Here is a 19,197-nt window from a genome sequence, read left to right as displayed (position 1 = left end):
ATTAGGCGTCTTGCGAAGATATCAGTTTGCGATCGGATAACCTTGCACAAGTACTTACAATAGTATAGAGTATAGCTGATAATCTATTAGGTATTTAAATATATATATATATATATATATATATATATAACATTTTAAATGAAGCAAAAGACCAATTGGAAATCAATAAAAATTGAAAATTTTATTGTCACTGTTATTTTTGTTACCACCATCTACAACACTACCTCGTAGTAAGCATACACCGCATGGCGAGCGTCGGCTTCCTATTGCGGACTAGTGGGTCACATAACACATTCCTCTACAAAAGCATCAACTACAACACAACGATCAAAATAAAAATATTTTACTAAATTGTAAAAAGAAATTAAATTTAATGTATATTGAAAATATGAGTTAAAAGGTTTTTGACACCCGCTCTATTGTTTTCTGGTATATAAACCTATATACATATTAGTATTCAAAACATGTCAGCCAATGATCAACAGGAGGTTTCATCGTATCTCCCTCCATTGGTTAGTACCGCCTTCAAGATCATGTCCTTAGCTACATTCAAACTAGTCCGTGGGCCCTTGATCTGAATAGCCTCGCCTCGAGCCTGGTTCTTTGGTACATTGATCCTACAGTTCGTTTGTTTGCGAATCTCGTTGATTGTGCTGCCACCTGGTCCTATAACGAATTGATAATTTTTCGGGTCTGGGAGAATTAGATATCCGGTGGCAAAATTCTGCGAGGCCGTCTGGAGAGACATTTCAACAATTGATTTCGCCTTGGCGACATTCTCTGGTGTGCCCGAGAAAACCCAAGGAATTCCCTTTGCCGAAGGTAAATCAGCTGATTCGGTCGGGTTCAGATCCACCATCTTCCAGGAATGCGTGGTAGGGTTGGTGGAAGCGCCATCAGTTATCAGGGGAAGAGGAGAATCCTGGCCGTTGATTTCATTGCGGATGTCTGATGGGTCAGGACGGGGTGGGATGTGGTGTCCAGCATGATCAACGCTGACTTGATATCCCTTTCGAAGTCGGCGGAACAAGGCACCGTTCTCAGCAATGATATGATGCAAACTTCCTGGAACCAAAATGCTATCAGCATGCTGCTCTTCGACGAGAGATTGAATGTAGGCTTTTGCCTCCTGGACTGCACCGCTTGAGCCTCTAATGTTAATGTCGGTGCGCCCAGACTCATGTTTTGGAATATCAAGAACTATCTTGAACTGGCTCTCTATATTCCGTCGAGCCTCTCCGCCCCGGCCAATTAAAAATCGATGTTGCGCCTGGGGTATGTCAATAGATGCTATTATCTGGTCATCCTTCTCTCGGACAAAGTCTTCGATTGCCGCAATGATTCTTTGTACAACCGCAGAATTTCCTTCTAGGCGAATAATAGAATCAGGGCTCGTTGGGGAGGGAAATTTCACCATTCTGGCTGCACTCCCATCGCTCGGCCCACCAGCATCGCTTATAATCTTGCGAATAGTGGCTCCTACTATAAGTTAACTAACCAACATCAGTAAGGGTGATATATAGTTGGGCACTAACCACCACCACCGATCAGCGCCTTGTGGTGCTTCTTATCCACATCGATGGTTTTGACAACGGTTGAATCGAAATCCTGGACTCTCTGGAGCAATAATTTCTTGGCGTCCGCAACTTGTTTTGTTGTCCCTTTCAGTTTAATAGTCACCCTTCCAACGGCATCAGGAGCGTCATTCGCGCTAGGCACATCAATCTGAGCACCGGTATCTGCTCGAAGTCTATCCATTTCGCGACCTTTTTGGCCGATTAACATAGGAATTTGGTTCTGTGCGACAGACACAAAATCCGAATGTGAGTGGTCCATGACCCACTGGTAGAGGCTAAGAATTTCTCCTCGAGCTTCATCCGCACCTTTACGAGGACCTCGAATGACAACTTCGTCATGGGCCTGTGCAGGACGAATGCTTCGGTTGTGCCCATTTTGACTTGCAGTTTCGACTAGGGATTGGCCGTCGGCGGAAAGAAGGCGAGTGACTCGAGGAAACTGAATTCGAACATTATACCGCTCCTCCAGACGGTTGACTTGGCTGCCCTTTTGTCCAATCAAATCGCGATGATACTGTTGGGGGATTTTCAACACATATGTAGTCTCATCATCTAACTTTTTGCCCAGGGCAGTAATCCGGGCTCGGCAATTATTTGCTTTGACTTTCGGACCCCTGATCTCCACTATACCGTTTTCCACCTTGATGTCAACGTCAAATTCCTCTCGGAGGTTGTTGATATTTTCGCCTCTTTTACCGATCAAGATATTCGCATACTTTTGTGGGAACTCAAAAGAGAGTGTGTAACCCCTCTCCAAATCGTCCTTTTGTTGTTCCAGAACGAAGATCTCAATTTCAGATGAGAGTTCTTCGACCTCGCAAGCACGGCCACGGAGCTGTATCTGCTCTCTAGTTACACTTACGGCGATAGGGATATGTTCCTCTCCCTTCGCTTGTTGTCGCTTGTCGATGAATTTTCGGAGTTTATCGTGATACCTAATTGAGATATGTACTAAGCTTATTTGTCGAATAGGGGATTGAGCTAGGGTAATGGGGGAGAAATGTGCGAGTAACATGCAAGGGAAAAATACCTTAACGGAACTGCAACTAATTTGTTGCAAATGTTGTGATGATTACCCAAAGACGCAAAAAGATATTTTTTTGCCTCAGTCAATGCATTTTCAAACACGGAAAGCTCACTTGTCGGCGGGCGAATTCTTGGTAGTTCGTTTTCCCCCGCGACCCACACGTGTCCCTCATATACGAGTACAACGGTTGAGCTATCCGGGTCTTCTGGCAGAACTAAATGCACACCAAACCTGTCCTTCAGTTGGGGACCAACACGAGAGCGAAGATGGGAATGAAAATATGGATCAATGAGCAATGGTGCAATTTTAGAGGGCGGATGAGCCTGTATTAGGTTTATAATATCGGATCGTGCGCGGATGGTGTTCTTTCCATCTCTTGAGTACACTTCCCAAGTAACAGGGCCATCTGACGCGGGGGGCAAAACAATATGTGCATCATATTGCCTCTCGAGCTTATTAATAGCTTGTCGTTGCATTAGGTAGGAAGTAAGAGCTCGGGCGTGTACATGCGGACCAGAAGGCGCTGCAGGGTGCTGCCTGGATATATCAATACTGGCCATTTGCATGCTGGTGGCCAGGTCCATGACACGATTAATTCCGAATTCGATTTGCACGGGAGGCCCTATGATAGTCAAAAATTCTGTATCATCGTTTGCGGGTGGCAGCACGATCGAGCAGCCAGTCTGAGCTAAGAAATCATGCAATGAACGATTCATATTTCCCAAAACAAACTGATGCTGTCCTCGATTGATGGCCAGCTGTCGAACTGTGATTTGTCGATGTAATTCCTCAGCAATCCTCTCAATCTCGGCGCGGGCGTCTTGTGCAGCACTTCGTTCACCAGAAATTTGAATGTGTTTGTCAGGATCAGGGGAAAATTTGACTTGGCCAGCAGCGGCCTCAGATGGAGGAGGTCGCGACCACGTATCATAGTGCGGGATTTTGATCCGTGCTTTCGTGCGCTCTTCAAGCTGGTTCAAATGTACGTTGTGGGCACCAGCAATGAAAGGGAAAAGTTCAGGAGAAATATTTCTAAGCCGTAAGGTGATATTCAACGACCTTTCCTTTAAAATTGACTCTATCTCTCTTCTCGCCATCTCTGCAGCCACCGCATCACCCTCAATGCGAACATCTATAGTAACACTGTCGTCGTCATCCTCTGCGAGAGATGGCTCTCCTGGCCTAGCAACATTGATTCGAGCACCAGTTCGGTCATGGATGCCCTGCACAACTGCGCCTTGCCGACCAATGATATGAGGCCTTGCGGACGCTGGAATTGGAACACACACAGATTGCTTTTTAGATAGAATTTTTGTTTAGGTTTTTTGTGGTCAGCTTGGACCCATAGAACATCGGATATTTCAGAAATGCATACTTTGGAACCCACTTGTTGGGCAACTTCCTTGAGTGCCTGGCGTACAGCGTCCACGGATCCCTTGCCTTCGAAAATTATCGATTCCTCAGGGCCGTTATACATATCCACAACTGCCTTGAATCTTCTACTGGTATCCCGAAGGATATCCCTAATAGGTTTTTTCAACTGGCTCCGTGGGAGCATCTGCGAAGGAGCGAAACGAATCCGCTCGACATGTTTGCCTGGCATGCTCATGATCTTAGGAGCCCCTGACGCAGGATTCAAGGAACTGGATGTAGCTAAACCGGGAATTGGTGTCAGCATTCGTGAAGAAGAAGCACTTGACAAATGTGATGACAATTGTGCCCCGTTGGATGAGCTGTTAGCCATAGCTAAATTCCGGCCAGGCAATTTACCCGCACCCCAAGCCGTTGGAACGATTGGAGGCGGGCGCAAGTTCGATGCTCCACCCAATGCAGGGAACAGCTCTTCGGATTGCACATCAAAAATTGGGCTCTCCTGAGAAGCGGTTTTGATGGGAGCCGAAAAGGGTACCGTGTCTGGAGACGGTTTCTCGGAATGGGCAACAGTGTTATGGGCACTAACGCTGCATATTGGTGACGCCGCAGGGGCTGGCGCGGCAGAAGCAGACGGCAATGGATGCTGGATGTCATACTCATCGGGGACGTCTTCGACGGTGACCTTGTGAGAGTCTTCACGGGTATGTTGCTCTCTAAGGAAGGTTGCGGGCGACATGGTGCTCGTCATGGATGTTCCATTGGCAGGGGGCTCAAGGATCTGACCGCCCATACTGACTGACAGGGAAAGATAGGACGGGAGAAAGTTAGGAAATCAACTGAGGGACTTGATTCAGCGGTTCGGAAACTGTTTCTTGGCATTAACGGATGCGATGACTGTCCACTTAGCTCGAGTAAAACACATACGACACAGTAAATAGAAGCAGTTCAATATGTAGGGCCAAGCGAGATACTCTCTAAGATTTCTGAAGGGAAAAATGGACGTGAGGTCAGCCCACCCGGAAAGGGTCAGAACAGAAGGAGCACAAGAGATGCGGAAGGGGACGGAAAAAAATGATCACTCCATAACAGAAGTCGGAGCAGATCCAAATTGGCAGTAAAAATGAGGGACAGGTAGAGAGCTGCTGTCGTTGGGATATACTCAATGTGGGATATGAAGTTGTGAAGATACGTTGCAGTTGGTGCGGGCTAGCTGTATCGGGAGGTGACTAAATTTATCAAGCTAACTAACTATTTTACCTAGCTACTAGTCATTGTAAGGAATGGAAACTTTGTGCTGTTAATTAGGAGATGGAACAGGAATACCTAAAGGTAATAAATAGTACTTGATGCCAGCATAAGTTCTTTCAGTTTAAATTCTTAGTGTGAGTCAAAAACTTTTTACAGGAGCTTCCAGAGATATGTAGTATATTGTTTCTTGGGATGTCGGGGACTGTCGGTATAATCAGGAAGAAAGAATAATTATTTTTGAACATCAATATTCTCAATAAGTGTGATATGATATTTTCGGTATTCAATCTGCCGTATACATCTACTATAATATATAAAGTTTCTTTTATGACTACAAGTTTATTGATGTAATCATCACTTTTCTGGTCAACTAATAAAATCATCTTGCCAATTACTTTTTTTATTATAGAGAAGGCTAATTTACTACCGTAACTGATATAAAAATCAAGTAATTATATTCTGTTAGGCCACTGGGGCAAACGAGCTCGATCACCAAGTAGCGGGGACGAAACCACGAAACCGTGCTCGGAATTGTTGTTTTTATACTACATAAGAATCTATATGAAAAGTATCTATATTCAATAATATTTTACAATATAAAGTGACGAATGAAAGATGGTGTAAACTGAAGAAGCGCGAGATCAGTAATCAGAGAAGATAGATTTAAAACTTCTAAGAATCAATCACCATCCCACACTCGAACGTGGGGCCAAAAAAAAGTTGAATGCGGTTTCAAATCTCGGCTGGAGAATGGTTAAACATGTATGTGCAGTGCGCTAGCTAGACCGTAATGAGGTAGCCTAGGCCCAACAAAACATTTCATAACAAGGCATTATTAACTAATGCATCTTTTAACTAACTAAACTCTCTGTCTCCAAGCAATGATCTTAAAAATGACATTTCTTGGACTCTCACCCCAGTACTAAGAATCCGGTTGGTGAGCAGGCAATTATCAATGCGATTGAGGTTGATGTGACGATAAGGTGGTAGGCGTACAGAATAGTGTGCGGCCTAGTTGTAGGTGGTGTATTTGAAGTCGGGCGTTGACACCAGCGTTGACACCAGCGTTGACACCCACATTCCACCCAAAATGTATTAGTCATACTTTTTCGGCTGGGATTTAAAACCACGGTTCAACCTTTTTTCAACCCACATTCAACTGAGCACTGAAGAATTTGGAAGCGGTGGAATAATTACTACACATCGAGTTACTAGTAAATAGTAGTATGCGGTTTTCAAGATCGTCTCACATGCGGCCTCAATAGTCAGTTCACGACGTGGTGTGAACTGGCATTCCTTCTCCCGCTCCTTTGTCCAACCGGCAAAATACAGTCCTTACATCCACAGCCCTTACGTTATCGTCACGCGTACGGCATCCCTGTCGTTCCGTGCTATCTCCTCCGAGTAGTTGATAATAACCATACAAGGGCTGGGCCCGTTGTCTTCTCAGCCAACTTCATCCCTCACCAAGGTCACCCATCACCGAACCCCCCGACCTTCTTCCCTGTCGCACGCCGCAGCGCCGCAGCACGCAGCACGCAGCACAAACCACACCCCTTTCTTGGGTTGCCCATTTCCCAGTTCTGCTGCGTACCGTTTTCATTCCTATCTCGCGCGCCAATCCGTGCCCTGCCTTCGCCAGTGTAGTTATTTGATACCTAGCTAAGCATTGATTCCGTCTGGGCGCGCGGACTGGCTGCCTCGAAACCGACGGCGAGGTTAGTTCCTCCCACCCAGCGTGGCTTCGTGCCCAAAAGCCCATCATCTCACTCGGGCCACACATTTCACTCGCCCTTTAATCGCTTGTGGTTGCCGGCTTTCCCCATCGTCTCTTTGAAACATCTCGTTGTTCCATTCCCTGCCAACCGCTGGACGTTGTAATTTCAGCTCTGTCACTCAACCCCATCCGCACACTCTCCCTGTCTTCTTTGCCGGGTATTCTCTCACGGCCGTTTCCGTCGTGATCTTCTCCTGTTGGCTGTGTTCGTGGTTGTTGTCGACCGATCCTTGATTCCAGGGATATGGATCAAGCAAACCCCCCGCCCAAACAACAACGACGTCCTTCCACCAAACTTCACAAACATCCTCATCAACTCTCTTCAAGCTCCTGGTCGCTCAGAAAACAGCCAAGTGTTACTTCTCTTCGAAGACACCCTTCCGCCCCCGTGTATCCCCGCTCCCACGCTGGTTCTAGCTCTGAACACCTTCGAACCAGATCCAACGTCTTTGGTTCCTCCTCATCCTCTCTCGATCGGAACAGCGCCCGCCATTCGCCAGCCCTCAACACAGCTATTACGAGCGATATTGGCGCCTCCGCGTCCAACATTTCTGTTCAATCCCGCCTTCAATATAGCCATCGGCATTCTTTTACTGATCGAAGTTCCGATGATTTAATCGGGAGTCCTTTCGACGCGCGGACTATGCTCAACGCCCTCGATTCATCCAAGCCAGGCGACCAGCCTCAGTCTGCAAGCCGTCCCCCTCTCCTACACTCTTACCACACTAGTCCCGACCCTGGTTCTTTAAATCCCTCGCTGGGGCAGTCCACGAGCTTCACACCACTCCCGCAATCTATGGACCCCTCCTCTACCTCTCCTACTGAGGATGGCGGAACCATTTCATCCTCAAATCGATATTCTGATGAGAGCGGAGGTGGAAATGGTGGCGTCGGTAGAATCGGTTTGAGTAGGCGGAAGACAGGGTTTTCCAATTTTATGAATAGCATGCTGGGCTCTCCTCGAAACATCAAAATCTCGGCCCCGGAGAACCCCGTTCACGTCACACATGTCGGGTATGATAATGAGACCGGTCAATTTACGGTATGTTCTTTATATATTCCTTTTTTAACTTCAATTTAGGGAGGTAAAGGCTTCATGGGGCCAACAATTCTGTTTCCTCCTTGGGTGGGGGATTATAGTTTTTGCCCCGCTATCAAATAACAACAACAACTAACACCGTCTTTTATTTCCTTTTAGGGCTTGCCGAAGGACTGGCAGCGTATGCTCCAAGAAAGCGGCATTTCAAGGAAGGAGCAAGAGCAACATCCACAAACCATGGTGGATATCATGAAGTTTTACGAGAAAAACGCTGGTGGTCGGGATGAAGATGACGTTTGGCATAAATTTGACCATGCCGTGGCCCACGAACATAACGAGATTGGGCCTGGTTCAAAAAGTGCATCTGGTGCGCTGAGCCCCGGCCCATATACACAGCTCCACGCCATAAACTCTCCGCCGATCAGCCCCAGATTCCCACAAAACCACGAAGGGAGCTTCGAAAATCCCAGGGCACCACCGCCAATTCCACGCTCCTCATCCAGCGCGAAACCTCTACCCCCTAACAAAACAAACTCTCTGTCTAGTAGAGTACCAAACCGCGCTGCTCCAAAACCTCCAGGCGTTCCAACTAATAATTTGATTCCTGTTCGACCTGCCCCGCTGCCTCCAGTTTCAAAGGAGCCCAACAGTGGTTCCAATCGGCCGGCACATGAGCTGCCTGCACAGTCCTTTGCGGCGCGCCCAACTGCGGAATCTGGCCAGTTGCCTCTTGAAACGCATCCTAGTCCATCTAATCTGAATGCCAATGACGCAAGTTTCGAAGGAAACGCCCTGGCACAAGCAACGGCTCCCACTCAATATCAACAGCTCCAGGAGCAAGCCACTACTGTTGCTCAACATGCCGTATCCCATAAACAGCTTGAACGATCAAGAAGTCAACGCCAACAGCAAGGGCTACAGTCTCAGCCACAACCGCCACGCATGCACCTGCAACATGTCCCTCCTTCCGTACAACAGCAGCAGCAACAGCAAGAAACAACTGGGCTAACAGATTCGGCACCTCCATGGCCCGAACGCCAGCAATTCATCCCACCCACTACCCACCAGCAGTTCTCGCAAAAAGCACCTGTTATACAGCAGGCACCACACCAACAAGGTCACCTTGGTCCATCTCCCCGGCCGCGCCAACGACCACGCCAGAGCAACGGGCTTGACATCAGGGCCCGGCTAAATGCAATTTGCTCGAGCGGCGACCCCACCCGCAAGTATAGGAATTTAAATAAAATTGGACAGGGTGCATCCGGCGGCGTGTATACCGCTTATGAGAATGGGACCAACAAATGTGTCGCGATCAAACAAATGAACCTTGAACTCCAGCCCAAGAAAGACCTGATCATCAATGAGATTCTTGTAATGAAGGACAGTAAGCACAAAAATGTCGTGAATTTCATGGACAGCTATCTGCATGGCGGGGACCTCTGGGTTATAATGGAATATATGGAAGGGGGAAGTTTAACAGATGTTGTTACCTTCAACATTATGACAGAAGGCCAAATTGCGGCAGTGTGTAGAGAGGTATGTTTCTAACACCTTTTCAAGTTCCCCGTAATGCAAAGTAACCGCACTAACTAATTAGACCCTCAATGGGTTACAACATCTCCATTCGAAAGGTGTTATCCATCGAGATATTAAGTCCGATAACATCCTTCTCTCCCTGGATGGCAATATCAAACTCAGTAAGACTTCACATACCTCCCTTATTGTCTCCTCACAGCTGATAAATAGTTAGCCGACTTCGGTTTTTGTGCTCAAATTAATGACTCTCAAAATAAACGCAATACAATGGTTGGAACTCCGTATTGGATGGCTCCTGAAGTTGTTACGCGCAAAGAATACGGGCGAAAAGTTGATATCTGGAGCTTAGGTATTATGGCAATTGAAATGATAGAGGGGGAGCCCCCTTATCTCACTGAATCACCGCTGCGTGCTCTCTATCTGATTGCGACAAATGGCACCCCAACAATTAAAGATGAACAAAATCTGTCACCTGTTTTCCGAGAATTTTTGCATTTTGCCTTGAGGGTTGATCCAGAGAAAAGGGCCTCTGCCCATGATTTACTCAAGGTAAGAGGACTCTTCATTCCGAGTGTTCCGCCTCTTTCACTTGATATCTACTATTTGCTAACGAAACTCGCGCAGCACAATTTCATGTCCCTATGCGAACCTCTTCCGAGTCTTGCGCCTCTTGTTAGAGCAGCCCGGATAAGCAGGGCTCAAGAGAAGGCCCAGAAAGGAAGTGGCTAGTCTTTCCTTCTCCATTGTCCAGCCTCATGCTCAGTCGAATAGCCACGCTCAAAATCCTCATATTTCACTCCTCACGATGTGATACCCGTGGATTTCTTGCCCTACATTTTATTATTTTATTTTTCATCTCCATGACATTACCTTATGCCTTGGTATTTACTGCCCCGGATCCCAGACTTGCGATTTTAGATGGGCCAGTGGCCGCGTGGTTTTCGCCGGTTCAATTCTTGCTTCTTGACATTATATGTTATTTCACTGCAAGATTATCTGCGGCCTACACTAAATATAGAGCGCGCTTGATCTAAAATTGACCCTACGTCTATCCGTCTTTCACTTACATGTCGCCACCAAACGTGTCCGCTCAAGTATACACAATCTAGGCCACATCCTGATTTATTTTTTGACGATGACTTGCCATAGTATGAATGTTTGTCCCTTTTTTATATTTTGATCCCATACAATCCACCTGCTTTTCTGTTTCGGTCTTCAACCCTTTGATTTCCGTCGTCAAGATCATCACGAAACTAGATCGCTTTTCTTTTCTTTCCTCTTTCCCTTACCTTGAATCTCTTGGCTTAGAACATAACATGTGGTTTATGGCGTCCGGTTCCATTGACAGCTACAGTATAAAGTATATGCTGCAGCTTATCGAGGAAATGCAGATACCATGTCAACTTGTCTATTCCCCTGCCCCTTCTTTGACCCTTCTCCATTTTAATTAAAGTATTGATGCGACTGAATTGCACATTTCGTACCATCATCATCCTATCTACATAAGGCTGATAGAATAAAATATATTACGTCGCATCTGTGTCAGTTGTTTATAAAGTGGACCGGTTATTCTAGCGCATAGGCAGAGGCGGAAAGAGTTTATTAGAATTCTTATGGGAGGGGTGAATGATAAGAACTTGGGTTTGTTGCGCGTCTGCGAAGTTCGGCCGTATTCTGTAGCGCTTCGTTGCATTTTTTGATAATACCTCTGAGGACTCTGCCACACATGTTAAATTTCAAATAAGTTAATGGTGCTAAATTTATTAGTTGGGCAGTTTCTTAGCGGACGAAGGTACGTAACGCAGTGTGGAGGGGAATGATAAGATGTCCATGTGTGGTCGGTCACATGGGATACATAGTTTGTCATATTATAAGGTCCACTCTCCACGTTGAGAACAAGGCTGCTTTCCAAGGTTACCGCATCATCACCGCATCATCACCGCACTTCATCTACGCGCGATATCCTTGCCCAAGTCCAACGCCGTTTTAAACCGAGCTTCCGGATTACAGACATCGAAGTGCTGCCGCCAGGAACCTTGTTGCCTGCAAACCGTCACATATGCGCTTTTGGCCTCGGTCCCGTCACCTTCGTTCCCATCTACAAATACGATATTTGGTTATTCGGCGCCACACGCTCGTTCCATTGACCGGGGCCACTTGAATATACGCCATCGGTCATTCAGTCAACAGATCCATCCTCCTGGGCTTCTCCCCCTAACCTGTTCAACCGCAGGATCAAACCATGTTTCGCATGCAACAAAATGCCTTCGACGACGCCGTTGGTGAGTGTTATCCCATCCTTATAGTTCCTATACATGGCTTATACACAGGCTAATGAATTTCCAATAGCCAAGGCAACGGATGAGAACTTGACGTCGGAAAATTGGGAATTTATTCTTGTACGTTATCACAGGAAGGATTGAATCAGGTTTGCCCAAAATTGCCTGATTGCTGATAAAACGATGGTCTACAGGATGTTTGTGATAAAGTCGGTGGTGAGGATACGGGGTATGGCTCTGGAGTGTTTGCGGGAAATTAGAATTATTCGATGTTTTTATACCGACTAACTCTGATCATCGGGATTCACAGCGCAAAAGATGCTGTTGCTGCATTGATAAAGCGAATCGCGCATCGGAATGCCAACGTTCAACTTTATACTTTGGAAGTACGTTCATGGTTCATGATTTGTTTGTGAGGCTTTCGCTAATCAAACCAGCTTGCCAATGCTCTTTCGCAGAATTGTGGGGTGAAAATGCACCGTGAGCTGGCCTCAAGAAGCTTCACGGATTCCCTTTTACGTCTTGCAAATGATCGGGTATGTTAGATTGCTATTTTATTCGCTATTGCATATCGTTCACGTCATTTGCTAATCGATTCATGGTCAATAGAATACCCACCAACAAGTAAAAGCGAAGATACTGGAACGAATGGAAGAATGGACAGAAATGTTTTCGAACAATCCTGATTTCGGCTTAATGGAACAAGCTTATATGAAACTCAAGTCACAAAGTAGGTAGGATGTTCTTTTGCGCGAGCTTTTTTGTAGCTGTTTCTTGGTTCCATTTTCCTGTTTAACAGTTAATTTGAACAGATCCAAATCTCCAACCCCCATCGAAACCAACGAAGCGGCAAATTACCGACTTTGATAGACAGAAGGAGGAGGAAGAACTTCAAATTGCGCTCGCATTGTCTATTAAGGATAAGCCTTCCACGACCCAGAGCACAAACACTGCACAGTCTACTTCCAGCCAGGAAAATCAGAGCGCGCTGGCAGCCCTCCACCCTGTTCCATCAGGAACTACCGCAGCCACCGTTTCTCGGGTTCGAGCCCTTTATGACTTTCAGCCATCTGAGCCTGGAGAGCTCCAGTTCCGCAAGGGCGACGTTATTGCTGTTCTCGAATCCGTCTACAAGGATTGGTGGAAAGGTTCCTTGCGCGGTCAAACTGGAATCTTCCCTCTGAACTATGTTGAGAAACTATCAGATCCAACGCAAGAGGAACTCCAAAGAGAAGCCCAAATGGAATCCGAAGTTTTCGCCGAAATAAAAAATGTGGAGAAGCTGTTGACCCTGTTGAGCACCAGCAGTTCAGAATTGAATGTTCAGGACAATGACGAAATCACCACTCTGTACCATTCGACCCTGGCTATACGGCCAAAGCTTATCGAATTGATTGGCAAATACTCGCAGAAAAAAGGTAAACCTTTTGGTTTAATTTCATCTCATCAAGCTATGCTAACATTTTCAAAGATGATTTCACGCAACTTAATGAAAAGTTCATCAAAGCTCGAAGAGACTACGAATCCCTTCTTGACGCCTCGATGGCTCATCCAGCACAACCATACTATGGACGGCTGCCAAAGACTACGTACGGTTACCCATTGCAAAATACGTCCGTGGGATATCCCCAAGGCCCTCCACAAGATGATCCGCAGCGTTACTATACCGCTCGCCCGCAAGGTATGAAATATTTTTTCTTACCCCCTTTTTCGTTCTTTTCGGGACTTTCCCTTCTGACCAGTGTCACTTCCTGCGTCTAATGGCATATAGAGGGCCAGAAACCTTTTCAAGCTGCTCAAACCCCACTCTACAGTTCTGAACAAGTTCCACTTCCTTACCCAAACAATGGACAGACATCCGACACCAGACAACGAACTCCCAGCGGTTCACAACATTTGTCGCAGCCCCAACAACCATTACCATCCGACGAGTACGGGGCAAACAGTATTGTTCAGAGCCATTCTGAAGTGTCTCCGACTACCCTCAAGAGCTTGCGACATCGGTGTATGAACCCCCACAAGACACCGTTCCACTAAATAATCGACACTCCTATCATTCCCCAGGCTACCAGACTCAACCATCTGCCTCGCAGCACAAGCCACAGTCGCAGCAGCCTCCAGACTTTTCTTCCGCATCATATTCGCCCGTCGGTCTTTCCACACCGCAAACTCAATCTGCTAATCTACCTTATCCCTCTCAATCGCATCCACTTCAGCATCGCCAACAACAGCAAAACTTCTCTACATCTATTCCGCCTCAGCCTAACAATGCACCTCCACCTGGCCTCCCATCAGGTACCCCGGGTCAGCCTCCGTATCCTATTGTCCCTGCTGGTGTGAGACCGGGACCTGCCAGTGAAGGGTACCAGCCCCATCACACCATCGGCGGCACACAATCCGCTTCTTCAAACGTAAATACAAACCCAAGTTCTTTCTATCGGTGAGTATGTGGCTGTCGTCGCCAACGATGGTGACCAATGACTTAAGAGGAAATCGGGCAATTGCAAGAAACTTCTATCTTTTTTTGCCATGCATGTTCTTCTATCTTGTTGAAATATCTTCACCAATTCGTTTTGCCTCTTTCTAACAGCATATGGATCTGGTGTAACTATGTTAATATTTACATCTTTGCCAAATGGAGTCATATGTTATGGGAAGCCGCTCTTGTTGTCCCTCTCGCTTACTTGTTTTCTTTGATATATCGGAAGTCCACAACTTATGTTTCTGATTCGTATTTTTGCTGGCCCTTTCAACGTATGTATAACTTGCTACGTAGATATCCCGAATACCGACTTTTGTGTGTGATGTTGGTTGCTATCATTTTGCAGATCAGTTTATCTCCTCACTTTCTGTATACATGCATCCCTGGCTGTAGAAGGTAGAGATGCTTTGACTTCAATAAAACAAACTTTAAATAAACTTTGAGAGTACTCTACTCATATCAATTCACCTTACAACTACTAATAAATATAAAGGTATGTTTAAATATTTGCTTTTTCAACTGTTGGCGCCTAACTCCATTAAACCCCGCTGGTGTTCTGCTCACCACTGCAGTCTCACATGTTTTGCATTTATTCATTTATTCACAAAATGCTCAAAAGTAAATAGACAGTAACAACAACTTCAATTATTAATAAATAGCATCAAATTAAATGATCAATTAACTTATATTTCTTTTTGATTCTTTCGTTATGATAAATAAAATATAGTATAACTGTAAAATATAATATGGTTTATTTTAAATCAATCAACTTTATACGATATTTCAAATAATTTTTTAAAATCAATTTAATCTTAAAATTGAATTAAACTAAGAATAATATGAAATCTGTTTAAATATTAGATATTAACAATCTTATTTATATTTTAATATAATTACTATTGAATTCAGCTTTAATTTTTAATAATAATATATTTATACTTTCAATTTTAAAATACAGAGAATAAATTTAAAAAAGTATTTCAATTTATAATAATATTAGAAATAATCTTCTTGCAACAACTCTCTTTAAAAAGTGAGTAAACAAACTTTAAATTTAAAAAAATAAACAATATTTTTAAATAACTTTAAGTTAAATATAATATTATATCATTAAAACTGTATAAAATATATAGCTGAGTGAATTAAAGCGAAAATATAAAGTTATATTAATTATATAATTAGATATCATCAGATATTATTGAAATATATTATTACTTATTATCATTAAATATTATTAACATATTATTAATATATATCACTATAAATAGATATAATTTTTCTATATTACTGATTTAACAAATAAACAAATAAATAAACAGACAAACAATCAAATAATTATCTAGTAAGTTAACATTGTTAAATAGAAAAGTAGCAATGTTGTAATTAAAAGTGGTTGTTATTATTAAAGATCTAGCTGCTACGTGTGAGTACCATATTCGGCAGACATTTAAATGTGACGCGGCGGCGGCGGTGGCGGTCGGGCCGCTTGCGGATGCCTTAGGGGGTTCAACAAACTATATAATAATATTTATTCCTATAGAGATTAATTGCATATTGAGTAAATAGATGTATTGAAAGGTAGAGAGAAAGATAGATAATCAGATAACTAAATTGAAAGATAAATAAAAGATAAGTAGATAACTCAAAGGTAAAAAATATATAATATTTAAGTCAATTGCCCTTTAATATTGAAGATTTTTGTCTACTGCACGCACTCTATTAACGCCATTTCTCTACTATAATAGAATCTTACGAATATATTTAAATAAAAGTATTGAAAAATTAAACCACTGTAATATCAAAAACAATATTTATTAAATAGTTATAATAAATCAATCTTTTACCTTCATCATAATTAACTAATAATTAAATTATTTTCCCTTTAATTTAATCAATACACCATCCCCAAATACCCCGTGAATAATTACATCCTCTACACTCTAATCGACCTCCAATATGATTTTTTTTACAATCTTCTTCATTTGCACATGGAATTTCAGGACAATACCAAGCTCTGGAGGTTAAAACCATATCTGGTTCATTTATAGACTGTAATACTTTATAAAAAAATTATATTAATATTATTTTAAATTTTTATTATTTAGTGTAATAAATAAGGATTTTAACTTACAATTTAATTTATTTAATATAAAATCATTAAAATCATCATCTTCATTTTCAAATGATGATGTTAAATCTTGCAAATTATTATTTTTTTGATATATTTCAATATCTGATTTTATATCCTTTATAATATTATTTATATCAGAAATTTTTTTATCAATAGTAGAAGATATAGTTTCCTTTATTAATAAATAAAATTAATTATTAATAATTATTTTAATAGTATAATTAATAAATTAAAAAATCATATTATATACTTACTACTGATAATATCGATTGAGTCATTATATAAAAAATAATATTTAAAATGAAATTTGATATAATATTAATATTCATGATGAATATTATTTATTTCAATATAATATTACAATTTATTTTATGATAATTTAATTTTTGTTAACAATTATTTGAAATAAATAAAAAGAAAAAAGCATAGGAATTTATAATTTATAAAATAATGAAAAAGTTAAATTTATATTATGTTATTATAATATAGTTATAGTATAATAAAGTTAAAGTTTCATACTAAAACATTAAATCAATAAATTATAATTCCAACAATTGATGAAATTATATAATTATTAGATTTATTGTTTATTATAATGCTATATATATATATTTATCTAAGCAGTTCTATATTTGTTAGATAGTTACAATACAGAGTTTGTGTAAATATTTTTTATTGTAACAATCTTTCTTATTTGATTTAATTTTGTATAAAAATGACATTTTGAAATGTGTCTAATATCAGCTATAATCAGCCATTATTATATATGTGAAATTATTCATATGATATTTTCATACTAATCAGTATATTGTGTAATAGAGATCTAGCACAGATAAAATTTTCAATGAACATTTCTTTACATATTTATTTTATATATGAGTATTGTTCAAATATATAATTTCTTATGTTTTTAATTTTATAACAGTTTTTTTTCTTTGTAATTGATTCTTTTATCTGCCTTCTGTTACGTTATTTAAAATAAATTATCAGATATTATATATGTGAGTTTTATGATTTTTTATTGAATGATTTAGTTCTCATGCAGTTAAAAATGTGTAAACCTTAATCTTTATTTTAATACAACAAGTTAAAGTTAGTGTCAATGCAATAATTTTAAATAAATATTAGATTATTTAATAATAAAGATTTTTATGAAAGATTTTTTTCATTAACATTTTAAAATCTATTGTTCAACTGATTCTGAATCTGAAAGAAAAGAAAATTATAAAGTACAAAGAGTATTTTGATATATTATTATTATTATTATTATTCTTTCATTATACTGGTATGCAAGCAGTGTTTATGACGAGTTCTTGTGTAATGTTAAATACAGACAAGGTTGGTTGTATAAAAGGAATGTTTAATGTTGAATAACATCAAGAATATAACAGAAACATAGAAAAATTAATGAAAAACAGAATTTAATACTCACAATACAGATTTGCAACTCAGAAACAATAAATTAAATCAGATAGTAGATTCATCTGAAGATATCTAGTTCACATCTGTTGATAGCTCATTTCAATATTTAAAAACATATAATTAAACAAGTTCACATTTCTTTATTTTAGAAGCTGAGAAGTTGGCTTTAGATGTAATGTTGTCCCCTTATGGGTTTTAAACCCACGCGCCTTGAGTCCTCACGCCAAGGCGCTACCTGGTAGCCGCATTACCCATTCGGCCACCGGGGCACATGTTTGATGTGTTAGTAGCTTGAACATTTTCACTGATATTTGAGTGAGGTCAGCAGTTTTATCAACATCTTTTTTATAAACACACTCATTTTCTAAAAAAAATAAAGCAACAATTGCAAGCATTCAACAAGATTTCAAATTCTGTAAATCATAATAAATTGAGTATTAAATCATATTTAAAATTTTGTACATTGTATATATACACATTTTTTTTCTCATATTCTTCTACATTGACATTAAATCTTACCATGTTGTAGAAGATGAATCCTCTTAAATCATCAAATTCATTGAATTTATATAATTCAGAGAAAGAAATACACTGAAGCTTATACTTTTTTATCAACTGAATATTTATAAAAGTGTAGTAAAGAAAATCACTGTTTATCATTGATCATATATTGATTAAATTATTTACAATGATAGAAATTATAATCATGTTTATTTACATCTTCTATTCAAATCTTCAACTAACTTCTTACTTCTTTCACTCTCATTTATATTTTAAGATGAGAGCTATTCTTTTCTCTGCTCTTGTTTATTCACAGATGACATAGCATTTAAATATATAAGAGACTTGCTTAGAATGATTGTGTTATTATTATTATTATTTATTATACTCCGCTTTCATCCAATGGATATGCGGTTCTGCTACCATATGTCTAGCTAGGAAAACCCCACTGCGCCTTGGCGCAAGGGGGTGAAAAACCTTGCGCACAGTGGTGTTAACTATCCTGTTCATCTGCAGGGTACCGGGCAAGTCAGCTAGAGCTGTTCCTTGCAATGGGAGCGGGAACAAAGGAAAAGGAATTAGAGAAAGTATAGTAACAAAAGAAAGGAAGAAGGGAGGGACAGATAGTAGGCGCTGTTAGGATAGAAGGGAGTGACAGGAGGGGGTAGAGGGGATTGACAGAAGGGGTAGATAGAGGAGATTATACGGCAGGGTGAGGAGATGATGAGGGGATGAAAATGAGGTGGTGCAAATGAGGTGGAGAGAGGCGAGGGGATGGGGAGGAGAGGGAGGAGAGGGAGGGGC

The 19,197-nt window shown here is 41.4% G+C and overlaps 4 protein-coding genes across 4 annotated transcripts; 2 read left to right on the top strand and 2 right to left on the bottom strand.

Moving 5' to 3' along the window:
* Nucleotides 1-21: 21 nt before the first annotated feature.
* Nucleotides 22-4,768, bottom strand: HCAG_09017 (conserved hypothetical protein; the record flags this gene model as incomplete). The annotated part of the gene is made up of 7 exons (XM_001536016.1): nt 22-53; nt 241-298; nt 521-1,482; nt 1,536-2,418; nt 2,608-2,617; nt 2,764-3,899; nt 3,980-4,768. The coding sequence occupies 7 exons, from the start codon at nt 4,766-4,768 to the stop codon at nt 22-24; spliced, it is 3,870 nt and encodes a 1,289-aa protein (XP_001536066.1).
* A 2,479-nt stretch (nt 4,769-7,247) lies between these two features.
* On the top strand, nt 7,248-10,307 carry HCAG_09016 (hypothetical protein; the record flags this gene model as incomplete). The annotated part of the gene is made up of 5 exons (XM_001536015.1): nt 7,248-8,045; nt 8,202-9,578; nt 9,640-9,739; nt 9,793-10,127; nt 10,203-10,307. 5 exons carry the CDS (start codon nt 7,248-7,250, stop codon nt 10,305-10,307), a joined length of 2,715 nt encoding a protein of 904 aa, XP_001536065.1.
* Nucleotides 10,308-11,820: 1,513 nt separating this feature from the next.
* Nucleotides 11,821-14,301, top strand: HCAG_09015 (predicted protein; the record flags this gene model as incomplete). The annotated part of the gene is made up of 10 exons (XM_001536014.1): nt 11,821-11,860; nt 11,928-11,977; nt 12,052-12,086; nt 12,168-12,243; nt 12,316-12,393; nt 12,467-12,587; nt 12,670-13,275; nt 13,329-13,538; nt 13,629-13,862; nt 13,922-14,301. The coding sequence occupies 10 exons, from the start codon at nt 11,821-11,823 to the stop codon at nt 14,299-14,301; spliced, it is 1,830 nt and encodes a 609-aa protein (XP_001536064.1).
* Nucleotides 14,302-16,171: 1,870 nt separating this feature from the next.
* On the bottom strand, nt 16,172-16,748 carry HCAG_09014 (predicted protein; the record flags this gene model as incomplete). The annotated part of the gene is made up of 4 exons (XM_001536013.1): nt 16,172-16,176; nt 16,310-16,396; nt 16,471-16,585; nt 16,725-16,748. 4 exons carry the CDS (start codon nt 16,746-16,748, stop codon nt 16,172-16,174), a joined length of 231 nt encoding a protein of 76 aa, XP_001536063.1.
* Nucleotides 16,749-19,197: the final 2,449 nt, after the last annotated feature.

Source organism: Histoplasma capsulatum, genomic scaffold (assembly GCF_000149585.1).
Source record: "Histoplasma capsulatum NAm1 scaffold_15 genomic scaffold, whole genome shotgun sequence".
NCBI classification, from domain to species: Eukaryota; Fungi; Ascomycota; class Eurotiomycetes; order Onygenales; family Ajellomycetaceae; genus Histoplasma; species Histoplasma mississippiense.
The sequence above is the reverse complement of the archived record's forward strand: the minus strand, read 5'-3'. Positions and strand labels throughout refer to the sequence as shown.